This window comes from Brassica rapa, chromosome A04, assembly GCF_000309985.2.
Source record: "Brassica rapa cultivar Chiifu-401-42 chromosome A04, CAAS_Brap_v3.01, whole genome shotgun sequence".
NCBI lineage: Eukaryota > Viridiplantae > Streptophyta > Magnoliopsida > Brassicales > Brassicaceae > Brassica > Brassica rapa.
In genome coordinates this window covers 12,235,973-12,252,345 of record NC_024798.2, presented here as the reverse complement: position 1 = coordinate 12,252,345, position 16,373 = coordinate 12,235,973, and the positions used below count along the sequence as shown (strand labels likewise).

General features: G+C 37.5%; 3 protein-coding genes, 1 long non-coding RNA gene and 1 pseudogene across 4 annotated transcripts; 2 read left to right on the top strand and 3 right to left on the bottom strand.

Moving 5' to 3' along the window:
• Nucleotides 1–1,410: 1,410 nt before the first annotated feature.
• Nucleotides 1,411–4,710, bottom strand: LOC103864325 (NDR1/HIN1-like protein 13). Its single transcript, XM_033289504.1, has one exon. It carries the CDS (start codon nt 2,473–2,475, stop codon nt 1,609–1,611), a length of 867 nt encoding a protein of 288 aa, XP_033145395.1. The 5' UTR covers nt 2,476–4,710; the 3' UTR covers nt 1,411–1,608.
• A 236-nt stretch (nt 4,711–4,946) lies between these two features.
• LOC103864324 (PLAT domain-containing protein 2) lies at nt 4,947–6,136 on the top strand. Its single transcript, XM_009142078.3, has 2 exons — nt 4,947–5,267; nt 5,417–6,136. The coding sequence occupies exons 1-2, from the start codon at nt 5,196–5,198 to the stop codon at nt 5,891–5,893; spliced, it is 549 nt and encodes a 182-aa protein (XP_009140326.2). The 5' UTR covers nt 4,947–5,195; the 3' UTR covers nt 5,894–6,136.
• Nucleotides 6,137–6,141: 5 nt separating this feature from the next.
• On the bottom strand, nt 6,142–8,096 carry LOC103864323. The gene is made up of 3 exons (XR_004457172.1): nt 7,887–8,096; nt 7,000–7,430; nt 6,142–6,901 (listed from the first exon to the last, which is right to left on the bottom strand). It is a non-coding gene; the product is annotated as an uncharacterized LOC103864323 (long non-coding RNA).
• On the top strand, nt 7,442–8,676 carry LOC117133397. Its single transcript, XM_033289528.1, has 2 exons — nt 7,442–7,835; nt 7,927–8,676. Exons 1-2 carry the CDS (start codon nt 7,764–7,766, stop codon nt 8,212–8,214), a joined length of 360 nt encoding a protein of 119 aa, XP_033145419.1. The 5' UTR covers nt 7,442–7,763; the 3' UTR covers nt 8,215–8,676.
• Nucleotides 8,677–14,666: 5,990 nt separating this feature from the next.
• On the bottom strand, nt 14,667–15,948 carry LOC103864321 (annotated as a pseudogene).
• Between the last annotated feature and the right edge of the window lie 425 nt (nt 15,949–16,373).

The following is a 16,373-nucleotide window of genomic DNA, read 5'->3' as shown; positions in this document are numbered from 1 at the left end:
TAATAAAAACGTCTTTAGTCATCCCATTTTCTAAGTTATCATTCTAATCGACTGAATCCTGTACAAACAGTTGAGCTAAGCCTAAACTGCATGGAATTGTGAGTGGTACTCGGAAACAAAGTTTCTGTAAAACTTGGAGACAATTCTTCTTCTCTTTTATCTATTGGATTCATTATATATGTACAAGATATGTCTTTTTTTTTTTTAGCAACAAGCATTCATTTCATTTTAATAAAAACCATACAGAAATTAAAATGAGTTTAGCCCAAAGCAATATGGGATGAGAGACAAGCTTTTGCAAGCCCATCTGCTAGCCCATTATTGGCTTTTGGGGTGAAACAGAAACGACAATAATCAAAGGGAAAAGATGCAGAGAAAGAAATCGCGTCGATGTCAGATAGAACTCCGTAGAGTTCCGTCGTATGCCGGCGAGAGGAGATTGCTTGGACAAGCACTTGGGAATCTGATCGTATACAGATTGTATAGTAGTTTTGCGAAGCAGCGTGGAGGAGAAATTATGCAGTTTAGGCTTAGCTCAACCATATATACAAGAAAATAGAAGCATTATATCCCACCAAATTCTTTGAAATATGGATACTTGTATTTTTATTTATTTTTGAATAATATGTAAAATTTATTCTTAAAAAAATATTTTTTACAGACTAAGCTACTGGAAATAAAGATTGTAAAACATAACACAATTTTCTTTTAAACTCCTATCGTGTCGATAGGCCATACTTGAAGGACAGCTCTGTAACGTCGAGTCCTCCTTGAAACCATTGTGAGGCATTGATTTCAAATCTGCCTATCAATAATTTTTAACAGTGCAAAGGCCAGAGTTGGTGAAAAACACCATGCCGTGCCATTATTCTTTTTTCTCCAAACTGAGTAAAAAATCATTTGGAAGCTATATCTCAGGAGATAGAGCTCTCGCAACGGTCGAGAGTTGTCAGGCAGCAACTCACTGATGTTTTTCATTGAGAGGTGAATCGGGAGAGCAGGAGACCTCGAGTCAGATTCCGCCATATGTCTTGAGAGTAGATGGATACTTGTATTTGTAACATTATGGTTTGAGCAAAGAATTAGGAGATGGACTCATCTAAGAGATTGACGAATTGTCAAAAAGTTGATTGACCATAAAATCTAAATAAGCTAATTTTATATGTAGTCTCCGAAACAAAGATACATCATAAAAGAAACAAGCTCTGTTTTTTTTTTCTTTTTTTTTTGTCAGCTACCCATTTAAACTAGATCAAGTGGTAGTCAGACGAGCCAGTTTTTCGAAGAGCACCTCCGTCTAACCGAATCTGATCTATATGGGGAAAAATATAACCTATAGTCTTTGCTTCTTTTGCTAATTCGTCACCCCGACCATTCCTACTCCAAAAAAATATGAAATAAGCTCACATCCTCGAAATCATCTTCTAATCTATGGAACACCTTGATCTCTCTATTGTTCACGTTTTCTTTTGTCGCTCAACAATAGTGTAAAAACAAAGACATTTGGAGAACAAATTAAAAATAAACAATTGAACATTACATCATAAGTATAAATCATTACAGCACACTGTAACTCTACGACGCAATCACCTTATATGATATAGACTGTCAGTTCTTGAACTCACTCTCACAATTCTCCGACACAATCTCGACCTTCTTGGCATCTAATAACCCCTTAACCTTAACATCACAAGTCACCACCACTTCCTTGTTCTTTTTCAATGGTCCTGCTTCATAGTCCGCCTTAAGCTCCATCATCAGCACCAAACTCACCGGTTGTTTCGATCCCCGAGGTGGCATAACGGCGTTCTTGGTCGACCCATTGAGCTTTACATTGACGTTGTCAGATCCAGACGCCGCTTGGGACATCTTTGGGAATTTCCCGCGTCCCAGGCTCTTGTTCTTGTACGTTAATGAAATCATACCGGTTTTTTCCATCATATAGCTTACCCCCATGTTAGACGTCGGATTCTCGGCTCTCAACGTGATCTCGATATTACTAGGTTTTACCGTTAATCTCTCGACTGCGAAAACTGGAAGAGTGGGGTTGAAAACGAAATGAAGGATAAGGGTGATTGCACCAATGATGAATCCAAAAAAGATCAAGATGATAAAGAACCACATAAGACGTTTAGAGCACCCATTCTTTTTGTTTTTCTCCGGGTTATTACGGCGTTCTTCGACGTATTTTGCGTGTTCAGGAGGAGGAGTCCAATAGACTTGATCTCTCGGTACCTGGACAACGTAAGTCTCTAGCTCTGGGATTGAATGGGGAGGAGGGAGAGACCGTGGAGGTGTGGCCAGGATTGGAGAGAGATTAAGAGAATGATTACGCCAATGGTGTGGTGGAGGATCTTGAGAGGGCAATGCGGAGAGACTCGAGGTTGGACGGTGCCAGGCGGAAGGAGGATCGTCGGATTTGTCATCGTCAGATTCATGGAAGGTGGCGGAAGGAGGAAGCCGTGGCCCCTCCATAGAAAGGTGGGAGTTACTAGGATGTGCGGTGGAGATTGGCTTAGGGGGAGCACGAACGAGAGAGAATTGAGAGATGATGCGAAAATTAGGGTTTGCATGGGAAAAGTAAGTGGTTGTTGTTGCACTACTCAAACTTTTGGTTGGCTTGGAGAAGATTTTGCTATTTAGAGCTAGCCAACTCACCTTCAGGTTTTCTCTTTCTGTTATGATAAACTATAATCTAGTTTGATGATTATTAAAGAAGACGTTATTAACGACGTGGTTCTTTTGACAACCAATATTCTGAGACCAAAAAAAAAAAAAAAAAAAAAAAATATTCTGAGACGAATTAATCATCTCCTTCTTACAACAAGACTTATTATTAGGGCATCTGCATCAGTTGGTATATATCTAATACAGTTTCTTATGATTAAAATAAAGAAACAAAAATTAAGGCAGTAAAAGAAAAAATCAGAAAATACTCGTGAAGGGTCTAGATATTATATTAAGAGAGTGAAAGACAAATCGGAAAATGCTCTAAGCTTTGTTTGTTGGCAAGTTCTAGTCTCATGCTCGTTAAGAATGTTTTCATGTGTAATCGATTACAAATTGCTCATAATTACCAGTTACAAAAAAAATGTTCATAATTAAGGAATGAGTGGGTATGTTGTTTTTTTTCCATATTGAAACAACATTGAGACTAGTTTTAATCAATCAATTATACATCCATCAAACAAAATAACGCCATCAGCTTAGTCCGGCGGCCGCCTCCTCGTGCGGTGGCCGGCCTCCATCTCTATCTCTCTCGTCTGTCTCCCGTCTGTCTCCTTCGTTGTTCTGCGGCATTGAGGGTGGTGTTTGACTGTGTCTCAGATCTGGTCGCTCCGGCCATAGATCTAGGGTTAACAACGGCGGAAGTCTCTAGAGGACGGTTTCTTCCACCTTTGTGCTTTCCCTCGTCTGAATCGGAGCTCGCCAATTTTTTTCCCAGATCCAGTCTTGTCCCGCCGAGTTGGTGGCGCATGTTGTGTCGTTAAGCTCCTCGTTGGCTCGATTTACCTCCGGGGTGGCTCCTGGTGGTGGCTACAGCTGCGTGTGGAGTTGGGGGTCTAGGGTTTGCCGGAACTTGGAAACTCGAGTGGTGTTGAGGCACTGGTTCTTGGTAACTCTAGATCTCTCTTCTGAATCTGAGAGCCACCGTCGTGATCTCAGGTGGTGGCTGCACGTGGGTTTCGTCGAGGATGGAGACGTCCGTCCGGTTTCCCTGTGGCGTCGCATAGTGTGTGGTTTCACATGGTGCGCTTTGTGGTTTAGCTCCCGTGTGCTTCTTCATCGCTCAGAACTCAGTGGTGATGACGTTTGTGGCCTTCTCCGTCGCTAGCTTTTCTCAAATAATCTCAGCAGGTTCGTGTTCGTGGCTTGGCAACAACTTCTGGCTCGACTGTGTTTTTGCTGGTGTGATAGTAAGTCAGCGGGGGCTCGAGCGTGGCTTCGGTTTAGTTGCCTCCGGAGGAGCTGTCCGTCTACCGATCCATATTCTCTTCGGGTTGCACTGTTGGTCTTCGGCTTATTTTCGTACCGCCGATTGTCTCTTTTATCTTGCTTGCTTTGGGTCCGTGGTTGGATTTTGCACTCTGCTTCGCTCTGAGTTATCGGCTAGAAGCTGTAGGTAACTGTTGCATTCAGGGTTTGAGGGCGCCCTTTTCTTAATGCTTGTGGCAATCGGCCGGTCTTCTCATCTAGTTTTAGGGTTGTAAGGTCTTACCTCGTCTTTCTATTACTTTGTTTTAACCGATTGTGCTACGTTGTTGATCAGTCCGAGCCTTTATTTGCTGTCTATAGTTTGTTCTTGTGTTTTGTTGTTGTTTTTATTCCCGCTACTAGTCATCTATTGTATCGTCTGTCAAAAATTGAAAATTGATAATAATATTTAACATTTTACCAAAAAGGCCAGAGACAGATTCTGGTTTCTAAATTCCCTCCCCAAATTATTAAACGTATTCAAACCGGAGACTTTAAACACAAGTGTCTCGGGTCATTTCCAGTTGAGCCAGTTTGTCATAGGTACCATCGTATAAATTCCATGAATAATATAAAAAATAACACAATATTTTTAGAAAAATTTATTCGGATAGAAAGAAACACTTTTAAATAGAAACAATTTTGTATCTTCAACTCAACTTTATCTTTCAAATCTAATGTTATCATAGATAAATTTATATATCTATATTATTTTAAAAAATAAAATTAATATTAGTTCTTATGTTAGGAAAAAGAAATATTATTCTTCTGTTTTTAAAATCTGATATAGTTTATATAAAAAAATTGGTGTTGTGATACATGAAAATATAAAGGAAAATCGTATCTTCATATGGCCAACAATTTTATACAGCCGAAAGTTTTGGAAAAAGCACACAGAATTAGTTGTGTCCACGTGAAACATGTTGAAAACACTATATTTAACCCCAAAAGGTATTGAATGCAAAAATTAAGTATTCCCAAGGAGTAGTTTCGTAATCTGACAACTCATGCCGACCTCTTGGCCGAGTTAACGACGTGCTTGTAGGATCCCTTATAATATTCTTCACTCATCACACCGACCAAACACGCCACGTCAAGACACACCCCTGCTCCAAAAAGCAGACGATAACTACCATTTTTTCTTGAAACACCTAGTCAAATTTATTAATAGTCGGACAGATCAGATCTCTCTCTAGTTCATACATTTAATATCTCCAACGATGGCTCGCCGTGACGTTCTTTTTCTCTCCGTCCTCCTCATCCTCGCCACCGTCTTCTCCATCTCATCAGCCGTAAGCTCCCTAAATCTCATCATCAGCACTAGGTTTTACTTTTTTTTGTCCTCCTATTTCTCTTTGGAACTTCTTGTCTTTGGTCTAGTTGAAAACATTATTTTCTTGAAAATAACGAAAACATTTAAATAGTTTTCTTGATTTTTCAGGACGATGAACCTGATTGTGTCTACACATTCTACCTCCGAACCGGTTCCATTTGGAAAGCCGGCACTGAGTCGATCATAAGCGCTAGGATCTACGACAAGTACGGAGACTACATAGGGATCCGAAACCTAGAGGCATGGGGTGGGTTAATGGGACCAGGTTACAACTACTTCGAGAGGGGTAATCTCGACATTTTCAGTGGGAGAGCGCCTTGTCTTCCGAGCCCAGTCTGTTCGTTGAATCTTACCTCCGACGGCTCCGGCGACCACCACGGTTGGTATGTCAACTACGTGGAGGTCACGACGGCTGGAGTTCACGCTACGTGCTCTCAGCAAAGCTTCGAAGTTGAGCAATGGCTTGCGACTGATACGTCGCCGTATGAGCTCACCGCTGTAAGGAATAACTGCGCGGTATCGCTGAGGGAGAGTGTCGGTCGCGTCGGGTCTGAGATCCGGAAGACTCTCTCTTGGATCGTATGAAGCAACGAATGAATGGATGCTGTGTGTCTTGGAGAGTTGTTCTATGTCGTCATGTGAACGTGTGATGCCAATAAAAAAAATGATTGATCGAATAAAGATTGAGTTTTTTGGTTGTGTATGACTTAATCAATTATCTTGAATTAAGAGTGAATTTTGTTGGATTAAGAAAGGGCCAACAAGAGATAATCACTTGGTAATGTATTTTGGTTTTGATAAACTAAAACGTTCAAAGTTAGAATATTATATGATGATGTCAAATATTTACCAAACACATAAGAGTACAAAGGGACGTAGACCTTTTATTTATGATCTAAGTCATCATTAACGTGTTAATTTTCTCCCCACATTATTAGCATTTAATATTAAAGTGATGGATCTTTAAGGAGAGCATTACACTATATGTTACATTTTACAAGAAAGATAGACCATCCATTTTTCTGCAGCACACTGACGATCCGAGCTCTGCACAGGAAGCCAGCTCACTGGATCTTCACAAAGGCCATTGAGAAGACATCAAATAAGGCGATTAAGTGATACAATATATGTTAAAATTTAAAAATCATAATATAGTCAAAGTGACCTGGTCGATTTACTTGGAGAGGTATGGCTCCAGTTGTCACAAGTTCGTTCTTTTGAATCTCTACCATTGTCTGTACACATGGAAAAAGCTCTGTTGCCGCACCTCTCAAGCTGTAAACAGTAGAAATCTATATATATGATGTTAAATTCCCTACACATGGTTACCAAAGCATCTGTTTAATAAGATTTAGCAAGGAAGCATTTGATATAAACTATTACTTAATTTTTTTGGCAGTTTTTAAAAAGTGAGACTGGCGTAGTACCTGGTTGTGAAAGCTTTGATGGTAGCAATGCTCGGCTAAAAGTAAGATTCGGTGGCCGGTGTGAGGAGCAGCAATTACAGAGGACGAAGACACTTTCAAGGAGTGATCTAAGGTTTGACGGAAGAGAATCTCAAATACCATGTATGAGAGGACGGATCACGGAATTCTGCAAAATCAAACAGATAATATATTTCAATCAAGAATCAAACAATCAATTAAAGACATTTCTATAAGATAAGTGTGATAGATCGAAGATGTCCTTACCTTTTCATCAAGGAAGAGAGCGTGATTCCCATAGTGTTGTGGGAATCCCAAAAGCAGAGGAGGCAGCCAACTACAGTTAAAGCTTGAGTGATGGACGCCAGTTTGAGTAAATGGAGAAGCAGAAAGAGACATTTTCGAAAAAATGTTGTAAGGTTAAACTGGTAAAGGAATCGATCAGTTTTTTCGAGATGCAGATTTGCTCCATTAGAGATGAAGTTTATGTAAAAAGATTTTACGTAGGTGATACGAATCGGGACCATTAATGATGAAGTAATTAAAGATGGGGAGATGTAGAGTTTGCCGGAAATAAACAGGTTACGAAAAGACAAAGGATCAAGCTGTGTTTTCCAGATCTGTATGAAACTATGAAGAAAACCCTACGTTTACTTCGACGATGAAGCTTCACCATATGGGCTGACTCAAACTGTAAACTGCATTAAAAAAAAGAAGCTTTTATTTATTTTGAGTAATAAAGGCCCATTTCATTTAGACGAAAATCATTATAATACATGTCGCAGCCCATTTCTCTAAACTCGTAAGTACATAGGTTTTTGCCGGTCTGACGTGGCAAAAAGGAACATTTCTACTGGTTGAATTTTTGATCCTATGTGGACACCTTCTCCATTGACTATATCCAACTTTTTGTATTGTTAGATTAGATTGGGTCTTTAACATATTTAGGCATTTTCCACTGGAAGAGGACTTTATATCTACCTTTTGGATTTTCTGTTCCTAAAATGTTCCTATAAAAAATAAAAATAAAAATGAGATATAGAAAAGAGAGAATAATTAAGTCTGGTGATTTAGAGCATGTCCTCAGTAAGGAGCCCTTAAGGGTACTTAACAATTAATTAGTAATAAAAACAATGATTGTAAGAGTTAAGGACCTTTATTTAGCTAAATTAATTTTTCTTTGTCCAATGGTAGGACCTCATAGGGGTCCTTAACTTTTTCTCGAGCGGTGGGAGATTCGCGACGAGGATAAAGAAGATCCAAGGTGGAGGTGAGACTGCGAGCAAGACGACGACGGCGAAGCTCGAGCTCGACGACGAAGGTGAGCTACTGTCGCAGTGTAACATGGACGGTGGCTTGAAGAGGCGGAAGCTCGTTGATTCCGACGACAGTGGAGGATTGACGCCATGGAGAAAGCTGTCACGGTTTAGAGCTGAACGGAGATGGGGAATCGCGGAGCGATGCGGCGGCTTGGAATGGTGAACACGGTTACGACCAGAGGGCTTGATGCTATCGCCGGAGAAGCTCAGATTGATGACGAAGTGCTGTAGCGGCTATGGAGAAGCTTGATACGAAGAAGAAGGGGAGTCGGAGCTCGAGCTCCTAAAGTTTCACAGCGGAACAAAGGAGAGAGACACAATCTCGACATCCAATGAAACACTGCCACCTAGGGTTACTTACCATTTCCTAAAATCCCATAATAAGTACTGGTCCTGTCCTTTTTCCTCCTATTTCATTTATTTATTTTTTTTCTTTTTTGGGAACCCTGCGGCAAGGACCGCCGATGGACATGGTCTTAATGATTGTTACTTCCATCACCTTCGTTTCTTTCTCTGTATTCAATTTTCTTTCCCATCTTTCTCTTCTTCTTTAAATCCATTACCATTTTTTTGAAAATTTGTACTTACTTCAAATTCCAGCCATCTTAACTCCTCGTTTCGTTCACCGCCGATTTCATTCAAATCTTCAAGTTAATCTTTTTTTCTTAGATTTTTTTTACATTTACTTCATTTGACATGGGAAAAACCTTCGCCATTACGAATCTTGAGCCATCATCACCGTAAGTTTAGGAAAGGACTTTTGAATCGGATGCGCTCGCCCAGCGAGAAAGGCCCTGACCCTGCCGACCAAGAAAAAAAGAGAACGAAAGGCGTTCCTCGAACTTCGTATTTTGGTGAACCCATAGACATTATCTTTAAAAGGAATTGTGTGGTAGGTTTGTTCTGGTCATCGAATATGTGGTCAGAGTCTGTGTCTGCGGTAATTGTGGTGTTGAGGCTGCAACTACAAGTGAGCAACTGCAGTGGATTAGAGCAGTTTCCGGTGACCAACTATAACACTCCCGATCGTAGATGACCGGAAATGATACGGTCGATGTTCCTCGATGGTCGATCTGAGATTCTCAGAATACTTCCAATCGCCTTAGACCAACAACCAAAGAACACCAACGATCCTATCAGATATCACTTTCGGCTTTTTAACCCAAAAAAACAATACCTGATAGTTAATTCGTCCGGACAAAGACTAATATCATATGGAACCCGTACTTTGAAAACATTCTTCAGATATCATTTAAAATCATCTTGCCAAATTTGTTATAAATTAACCTCGAAGTTTTTGGTCAACAAATCTTATACATAAGAAATAGCAAAACGCCTTTGCAAGGATAATAAAACTACCGCTGACTAATGATATTCCTTCAAGTCCTAGAGTATGGTCTCCCGTCTACTGGTTACCTGCATAACAAATGAGTCATGAGTAACTAGTTTACTCAGTGAGCCTAGTCCTGCACCCCAACGTATATTAGTAATATCTCGAGCAATCAACTCCATTTGTATGCAGTGGAAATATATTCCATAACTAATAAGAATGCATATATAAGGCCTATCATTCCATCGATGTGAATCTTATCTTAAACATCATCTCCACGACACCTGCCATTCACTCATACTTATAATATTTATATATAGACTAAACACAGAAAACCACCAAGGCTAACCGAGCCTAGAGGGAAAATAAATATAAATACCATCTCCATTAGATATTCCAAGATCAAACATTAACGATGCATGCAGTTACACGGCCTACAGGGTGCGACCCCATCATCGTGTCTTTGTATACTTGTTCCGTATCGCAGGAACAATTCATGGTAATGCGGGAACTTTCGGGAGAGTGAGTATACAATAAGACTTCACATGAGTTATACTCATTTATTTAATATTATGCATATGTATTAGTACTTGAGAACAAGTACTAAAGTTTGGAATAAACCTCTATGATCATTCATAAATATTTATTAAGTGTTTACACTAAGTAAACACTTCGCCAATTCAATATTGATCAAAAGACAAAGCCTATCAATCAACTACATTCAGTATTGATCAACCATCTATCTAGACTCACCTTTAATTCATAAGATTGGCTAAGGAAGAATAGACTCGAGCCCAACTAAACGTTCACCACTTGCTGATCACTCCCAAAAAGAATTAGGGCAAGGCATGATCCGGCTGTTCTGATCACCCTCTTCGACCATCCGAATACAAACCACAAGAACTCATGGTTAGATGATCTCAGATGGTGCTCTCCTCTAAGCTTAGCTCACGGCTGAACCGATAAAAACAGAGATAAGGTTCGGTTCAAATCAGAAACAGAACAAAAGCTACGGTTTATTCTGCATATATCATCTTCTTCTTCCCCACATGTTCTAGCTGTGGCCTGAGGTTGAAGATTAAACCAACAGAAATTTTCTCTTGATTTTTCTCTCTTCTTTCTCTGGTTTTTCTCTCAATCTCTTACAATTTTTTTTTTTTTTGGTTTTCTTGCAGGTCATGGATGACCAGATGAGAGAAGAGGGTATTTTATATCATAAAGAGTTGCTTCAGATGAGGGTTTTCTCCCACAAAAGACAAAGTTGAGGTTAGACAGCTGGTGATATGCTTCAGCATACCAAGCAGCACAAGCAGCTGAACATTTCCTTTCCATGAAGAAAGATACAAGCAGCTGAAGCAAACAACTTGTGACCAGCATGTGACTTCTAATGAGCAAGCATGTAAGCAAGTAGGTGCATGTCATGTGACCTAATTACTGAAGAAGCAAGTAGGCTAGAAGGTGCAAGGCATGTGACTGTTCAGAAATAATTTTAAGAGTTTTGTCGATATTCTTCGGACTGTTTCGACTAAATATTTTTCATCCTTTGAATCTCGTCCTGCTCTGAATAAACTCGTCCAGCATGAATAAAAATCGACAATAATAATTAACACTCGACCAGAACCATCAAGAGATGGTTTTTCGACCAAAAGACAGCTCCGTCGAGAGATTAATTCACCGTGTCGATTTTTATTTAAATTCTAATCGATCAATCTTCAAACTGATCTTAAAGAATTTTCTCGACCAAAATTCTATCTGCTCGTGCGGGTTATTACACCAACTGCGCCGGTGTGGCAATTGTGGTCATCGGGTACTAGTGTAGGCATAGTTGTGGTCAGTGGTCAATCTGAACATGTAAGAACTTGAAGTTGTGGTCACTAGCTACTGGTAAATCCATAGAGTCAGACTCAGACTGTTGGTAGGGATCTTTTCATTCTTGTGGTCACTCCACAAAAAAATATTGTTCTTGCCAACTCTTACACACATGGTGGGGAAAATAGTAATTGACTTATGAAACGGTGCCATATCTTCATCTCCTTGCTGTAACTGGCTGCCAATACCATACCTTCTTCCAATTTCCAGAACCTCATGCTATTCACTTGCCCCACCCATAGCTGTGTTTACTGTGTTTCTTAAGAACCTCACATCATTCTAACAGTGAGCGTCATGCTTCTGTTGATTACGGCTCCTTAACAGATTAGACCCTGAACCATAACTATTGTCTTCAGCTATGAGTGTTTTAGGAGTGACATCTTTTGGTGGAACTGGAGTGCTAGATGGTGAAGTTGTAGGAGAGATGGAGATCTTGTGGTGGTGGAGAAAGATGGAAAGATAAGAAGATAAGATTTTTTAAGTACAAAGGGTTTTTAGTAAAATTGCAAGAACAAAATACATGATAAGTAGAAAATATGTGTAAGTGTAAAAAGAAATGATAAAAGTATGTGTAGATGTAATATTTTCATCTTTTAAGTTTGGTCTGAAAAACCAGATGTTCACATGGCTGTCTGTCGGATCTCATTAACAAGAAATAAACATATTGGTTCGAGGCCATTTTCAAAGACGCAGCCATGGGCGTTTATAGGTTTGAATTATGAAGTAAAATCAATTCTTCTAAAAGAGATTATTCACTTTTTATAGATTTAAAGTTCAAAACTGGATGTTGAATTATAAATAAAGTATAACTTCTTTAAATTAATACTCTATAAATTAATATACACTAAAATTTTCTATAAAATAATATAATTTTATAGTCTCAAATTGAGTTTTTGGTTTAATTAGTATATCGATAAATTAATATCTTTATAAATTAATAAACAAATTATAGTTTTGGTGTAGCCCCAACATTATTAATTTGTAGAGGTTTCACTGTATATCATATTGACGTAAAGTTCACAAGAAAATCAATTAAAACGATAACAATGGTGAGAAAAACTAGAGATGACAAAAATTAGCTCTAGATTGGTGAAGAAAAGAAATAGGACGAGAGTACAAATATAATGTGCCTTAATTTGTATAACAGATAACAAAGCAGATGTGTATTATTTTTTTAATGCAGTTATTATAAATAATTAGTAGAATAATAATTTTTATGTATAAAATTATCATATAAAATCATTATATCATACATAAATTATTTATTTCTGGATATTACATATTTATTATAATACATATAAAAATAATGTTTTTAAGCAGTTGTAGAATTTTTAAAAATTATAATTATAAATATTAAGTTATATTTTAATATGAAATATTATTTTTAAAATGTTATATATATTAATTATACATTTAAGTAGTATAATATAATATATTATATATACATTGATTATAAATTTTATTTTTTAAAATAAAAAATTAATTTTTATATAAACATAATTTTAATATTATTAAATTAATTAACATTAATTTATATATTTTGGTACTTTCTAAATATAACTTTGAATGTTAAGTTTAAAAAAAATGAAAAGTATAAAATAGTATCATATATTTGTTATAATAATTTTGAACTAATTAATAATTATAATAATTTTGAACTAATTAATAACACTAACTTAAATATATTATTAAATAAAAAATAGATTATTTAAATGTTTGGTGTGATGAATAGTATTACATCTATCATTTGCTATAATACTATCACAAAACATTAATTTGATAGGATGATGTTATTCTGGAAATTCTTTTAAAAATAACTAATACTAAATTTGGTGCGTTTGCTGTCCAACTGGAATTGCCTTCACATATTTCATCAGATGAACTTATATGTAGTTTTATCTTAATTTAGCTATAACATATATTTGAACTATACTGTCTTTTTGTCACATCATACTGTCTACACATAATAACTTACTGATAAATTTAGGAAAAATATGACTATTAATTTACTTCTTGTATTCGGAAAAATCGATAAACCTCATTCGACGCGAATCAGCCTTGCATTCGGAAGTAGAAGCGCTGCGGTGGGCAATGGAGAACATGCTTCAACATGCCATAGTCTTAGAACATATTGTAAGGAACTGATATCAATGATAAAGAAACTTCATGTCTGGCCAAGTTTTGCAACAAAACTGGAAAGGATAGAGATGCTGCAGATATCTTTCCCGGACTTCAACATCATTCATATTCCACGATCGTTCAATCAGATTTCAGATTTTTTAGCTAAGACCGCTAGATCTTTCAATAAAGAATTACATTTTATTGGTTGTTCTATTTCAGACCACCTCGAATTTGAGTAATAAAATGGTCATTTGACGTTAAAAAAAAAAATTTACTTCTTGTAAAAAGTACTTCACAGCACAAATAACCTCCAACACAAAAAAAAATGCAAGACCGTAAAGATCATTCATTGGCCAACATAAATCAGAAAGTGTACTAACATATCCGCATCATCATTTCTAAGAGCATGCACACATGTTTCTCAAAGAGCATCTTAAAACCAAGTAGAAAAATATAGAAATTTAAATTCTCAAATTATATTTTCGGAACTCCATTAGATATCCTTTTTAACGCCAAAAATATATATCCGATAGAGTTCCAAAAATATCTAATTTGAGAACTCCATCATATATCCATATGCCAAATGTTTTATGATGAATGATCATTTCTTAAAAAACTCAAGAACTCTATTAAAATAATAATATTAATTTTTAAGAAACCCAAAAGAGATTTTTAAGCGTTGGACATGCTCTAATCCCACCATAGAATGGAAGTGTGTCCATGTAAAATGCCCTTTATACTTTCAAGACATTTGAGGTGCTCTTAAAGGCTTTCAGACATCCCTCAGGATCTGTAGGGCAGTTGGATAAGACAAATCATTGCTACAACAAGAACCACGAACATAAAAGTAGTCTTCGTTGTCGTAGATTCTTTGATTATTAATCGAATTTGTGCACTCTGTTACTTCTTCTCTATCAGTTAGATGCATCCAAGCGGTGGGTATATCGAGCAAGATCACGAATCACAAGCACTCTTTCTATAACTCTTGGAGCGATTTGACTCAGATCTACACTGTTTGCAATAAACCATGTGGTGGATCGTTCTACGGCTCTATTAGTTTTGATTTCAGCGCCCATGTAGGGTGTTCTGGATTTCCAACCTATGTAATGAATCAAAGCCATCGGCATGTGTTTTATGCAAGAAGTCTTTTCTCTATAATACAAGATGAACGTGAGGAAGCAACAAAAGATGAACAGATTAAAACATTAGATGAAGACATTGACTCTTCTTATTGCAATCACACGTTCATATATATGATTTTATTCGATCAGTTCATTTTACATTACTCTATCAAATGTTCATAGACGACAGTTTTATTCGATCGGATCGTTTACATTATTGCAACCACACTTCAACACAAATCTCCCAGACATTGATTTACAACACGATCCTAGGAGAGACTCTTCCGGATCTCAGAGCCTACCCGGCCCGACCGATAGTACTCTCCATAGGAGAAACCTGGCAGTTGTTCCGTACGACAGTGAGATTATATGGAGGCGTATCGGTCGCAAGCCATTGCTCCACATCGAAGTATTGATGTGCACTCTTTACATGAACACTGACCGTTGTGAGATCCACGTAGTTAACATACCAGGCGGGGTAAACGCCGGAGCCGTCAGAGGTCAGACTCAGTGAACAAACCGGGCTTGGAAGACACTGCGCCTTACCACTGAAAATGTCCAAACTGCCTTTCTCGAAGTAGTCGTAACTTGGTCCCATTAACCCACCCCATGTCACTATGTCTTGGATATCAATGTTCTGTCCAGATTTGTCGGAGATTTTAACGCTTATGATCGAATCTGTGCCGGCACCGTCCACCGGTCCGGTTTCGATGTAGAATGTGTAGACGCAGTGTGGTTCACGGTCCTGCCAAATTAAAAAGAAGGGACATTATAAGTTTATAACCTAATTAATATATGTATGAATACTAGATGGATTGGAAAAGGCATAGTCTACGGGTCATGTTGAGACTTAGGAAACTTACGGCGAATGCAACGACAGAGATGGTGATGATGATGAGGAGGGAGAGGAGGAGAACTTCACGTCCAGCCATAGTTGGTGATATGAATGTAAGAAAATGGACAACTGATCTGTCCCAACTACTAATATAGTTTGAGACTTAGGAAGGGCAGATAAAATCAGATCACATGCAAGAGTGAATGAACTGCAATTCATTTCCCATTCAACACATTTATTAAAATGTGGTTCTCCCTAGTAAATATAATTAAAAACTAAAAATAAATAGGTGAAGCTGACGTGGGAAGTTTTGGTCCGTCATATGGCCTACAATTTGGGACAAATCCTAAAATGCAAAAAAAAAAAAAAATAGGTTACTTTTCCTAGTTTATTCCCCATGTACGTGAAAATGCAAAGAATATGCATAATTGGAAAATGCATGTTGCAAAGTAGTTACGTTAATTTTCTAGCAAATTGTTTTAAATAAATAGGGTAGAAATATCTACATGTGGTCCGTGTAATTATTATCTTGAAGAAACAAAAATTTAACAATAAATTGTTTATAAATAGTAATTAGAGAGAAAATGACTTTTAAAAAAGAGCGAATAATTAATGAACAATTTTGGGGGGGGGGGGGGGGGGGGGGGGGGTGGGTGGTGTTGGGGGGTTTGAAAACCAAATGAATGGATTTAGCTAATAAGATAATCGAAATGAGTTTAGTACTACAAATCTTGAAGAATAGTTTTATTTTGAAAGAAGATTTCTTGTCAATAGATTTTTTCTTAATGATACTCGTCCAGAAGTTTCATCAACAAAAAAGACTGTACTTCTGAGCTTTTACCAGTTACCAGTCAGAAAGCCCTCAGATTCTTTTTCTAGGTAAGGAATGCATAAGACCAGCAAGAGCTTGGGGATCTTGTTCAATTGTTGTATCATGTGCCAGATAATGAATATGCTATTGTTATACTTAACTGCATTCTTTAGTTATTTGACACTTCCGACATATCTGTTCATTTGATTAATATGTTTAATAAAAATGTTCGGAT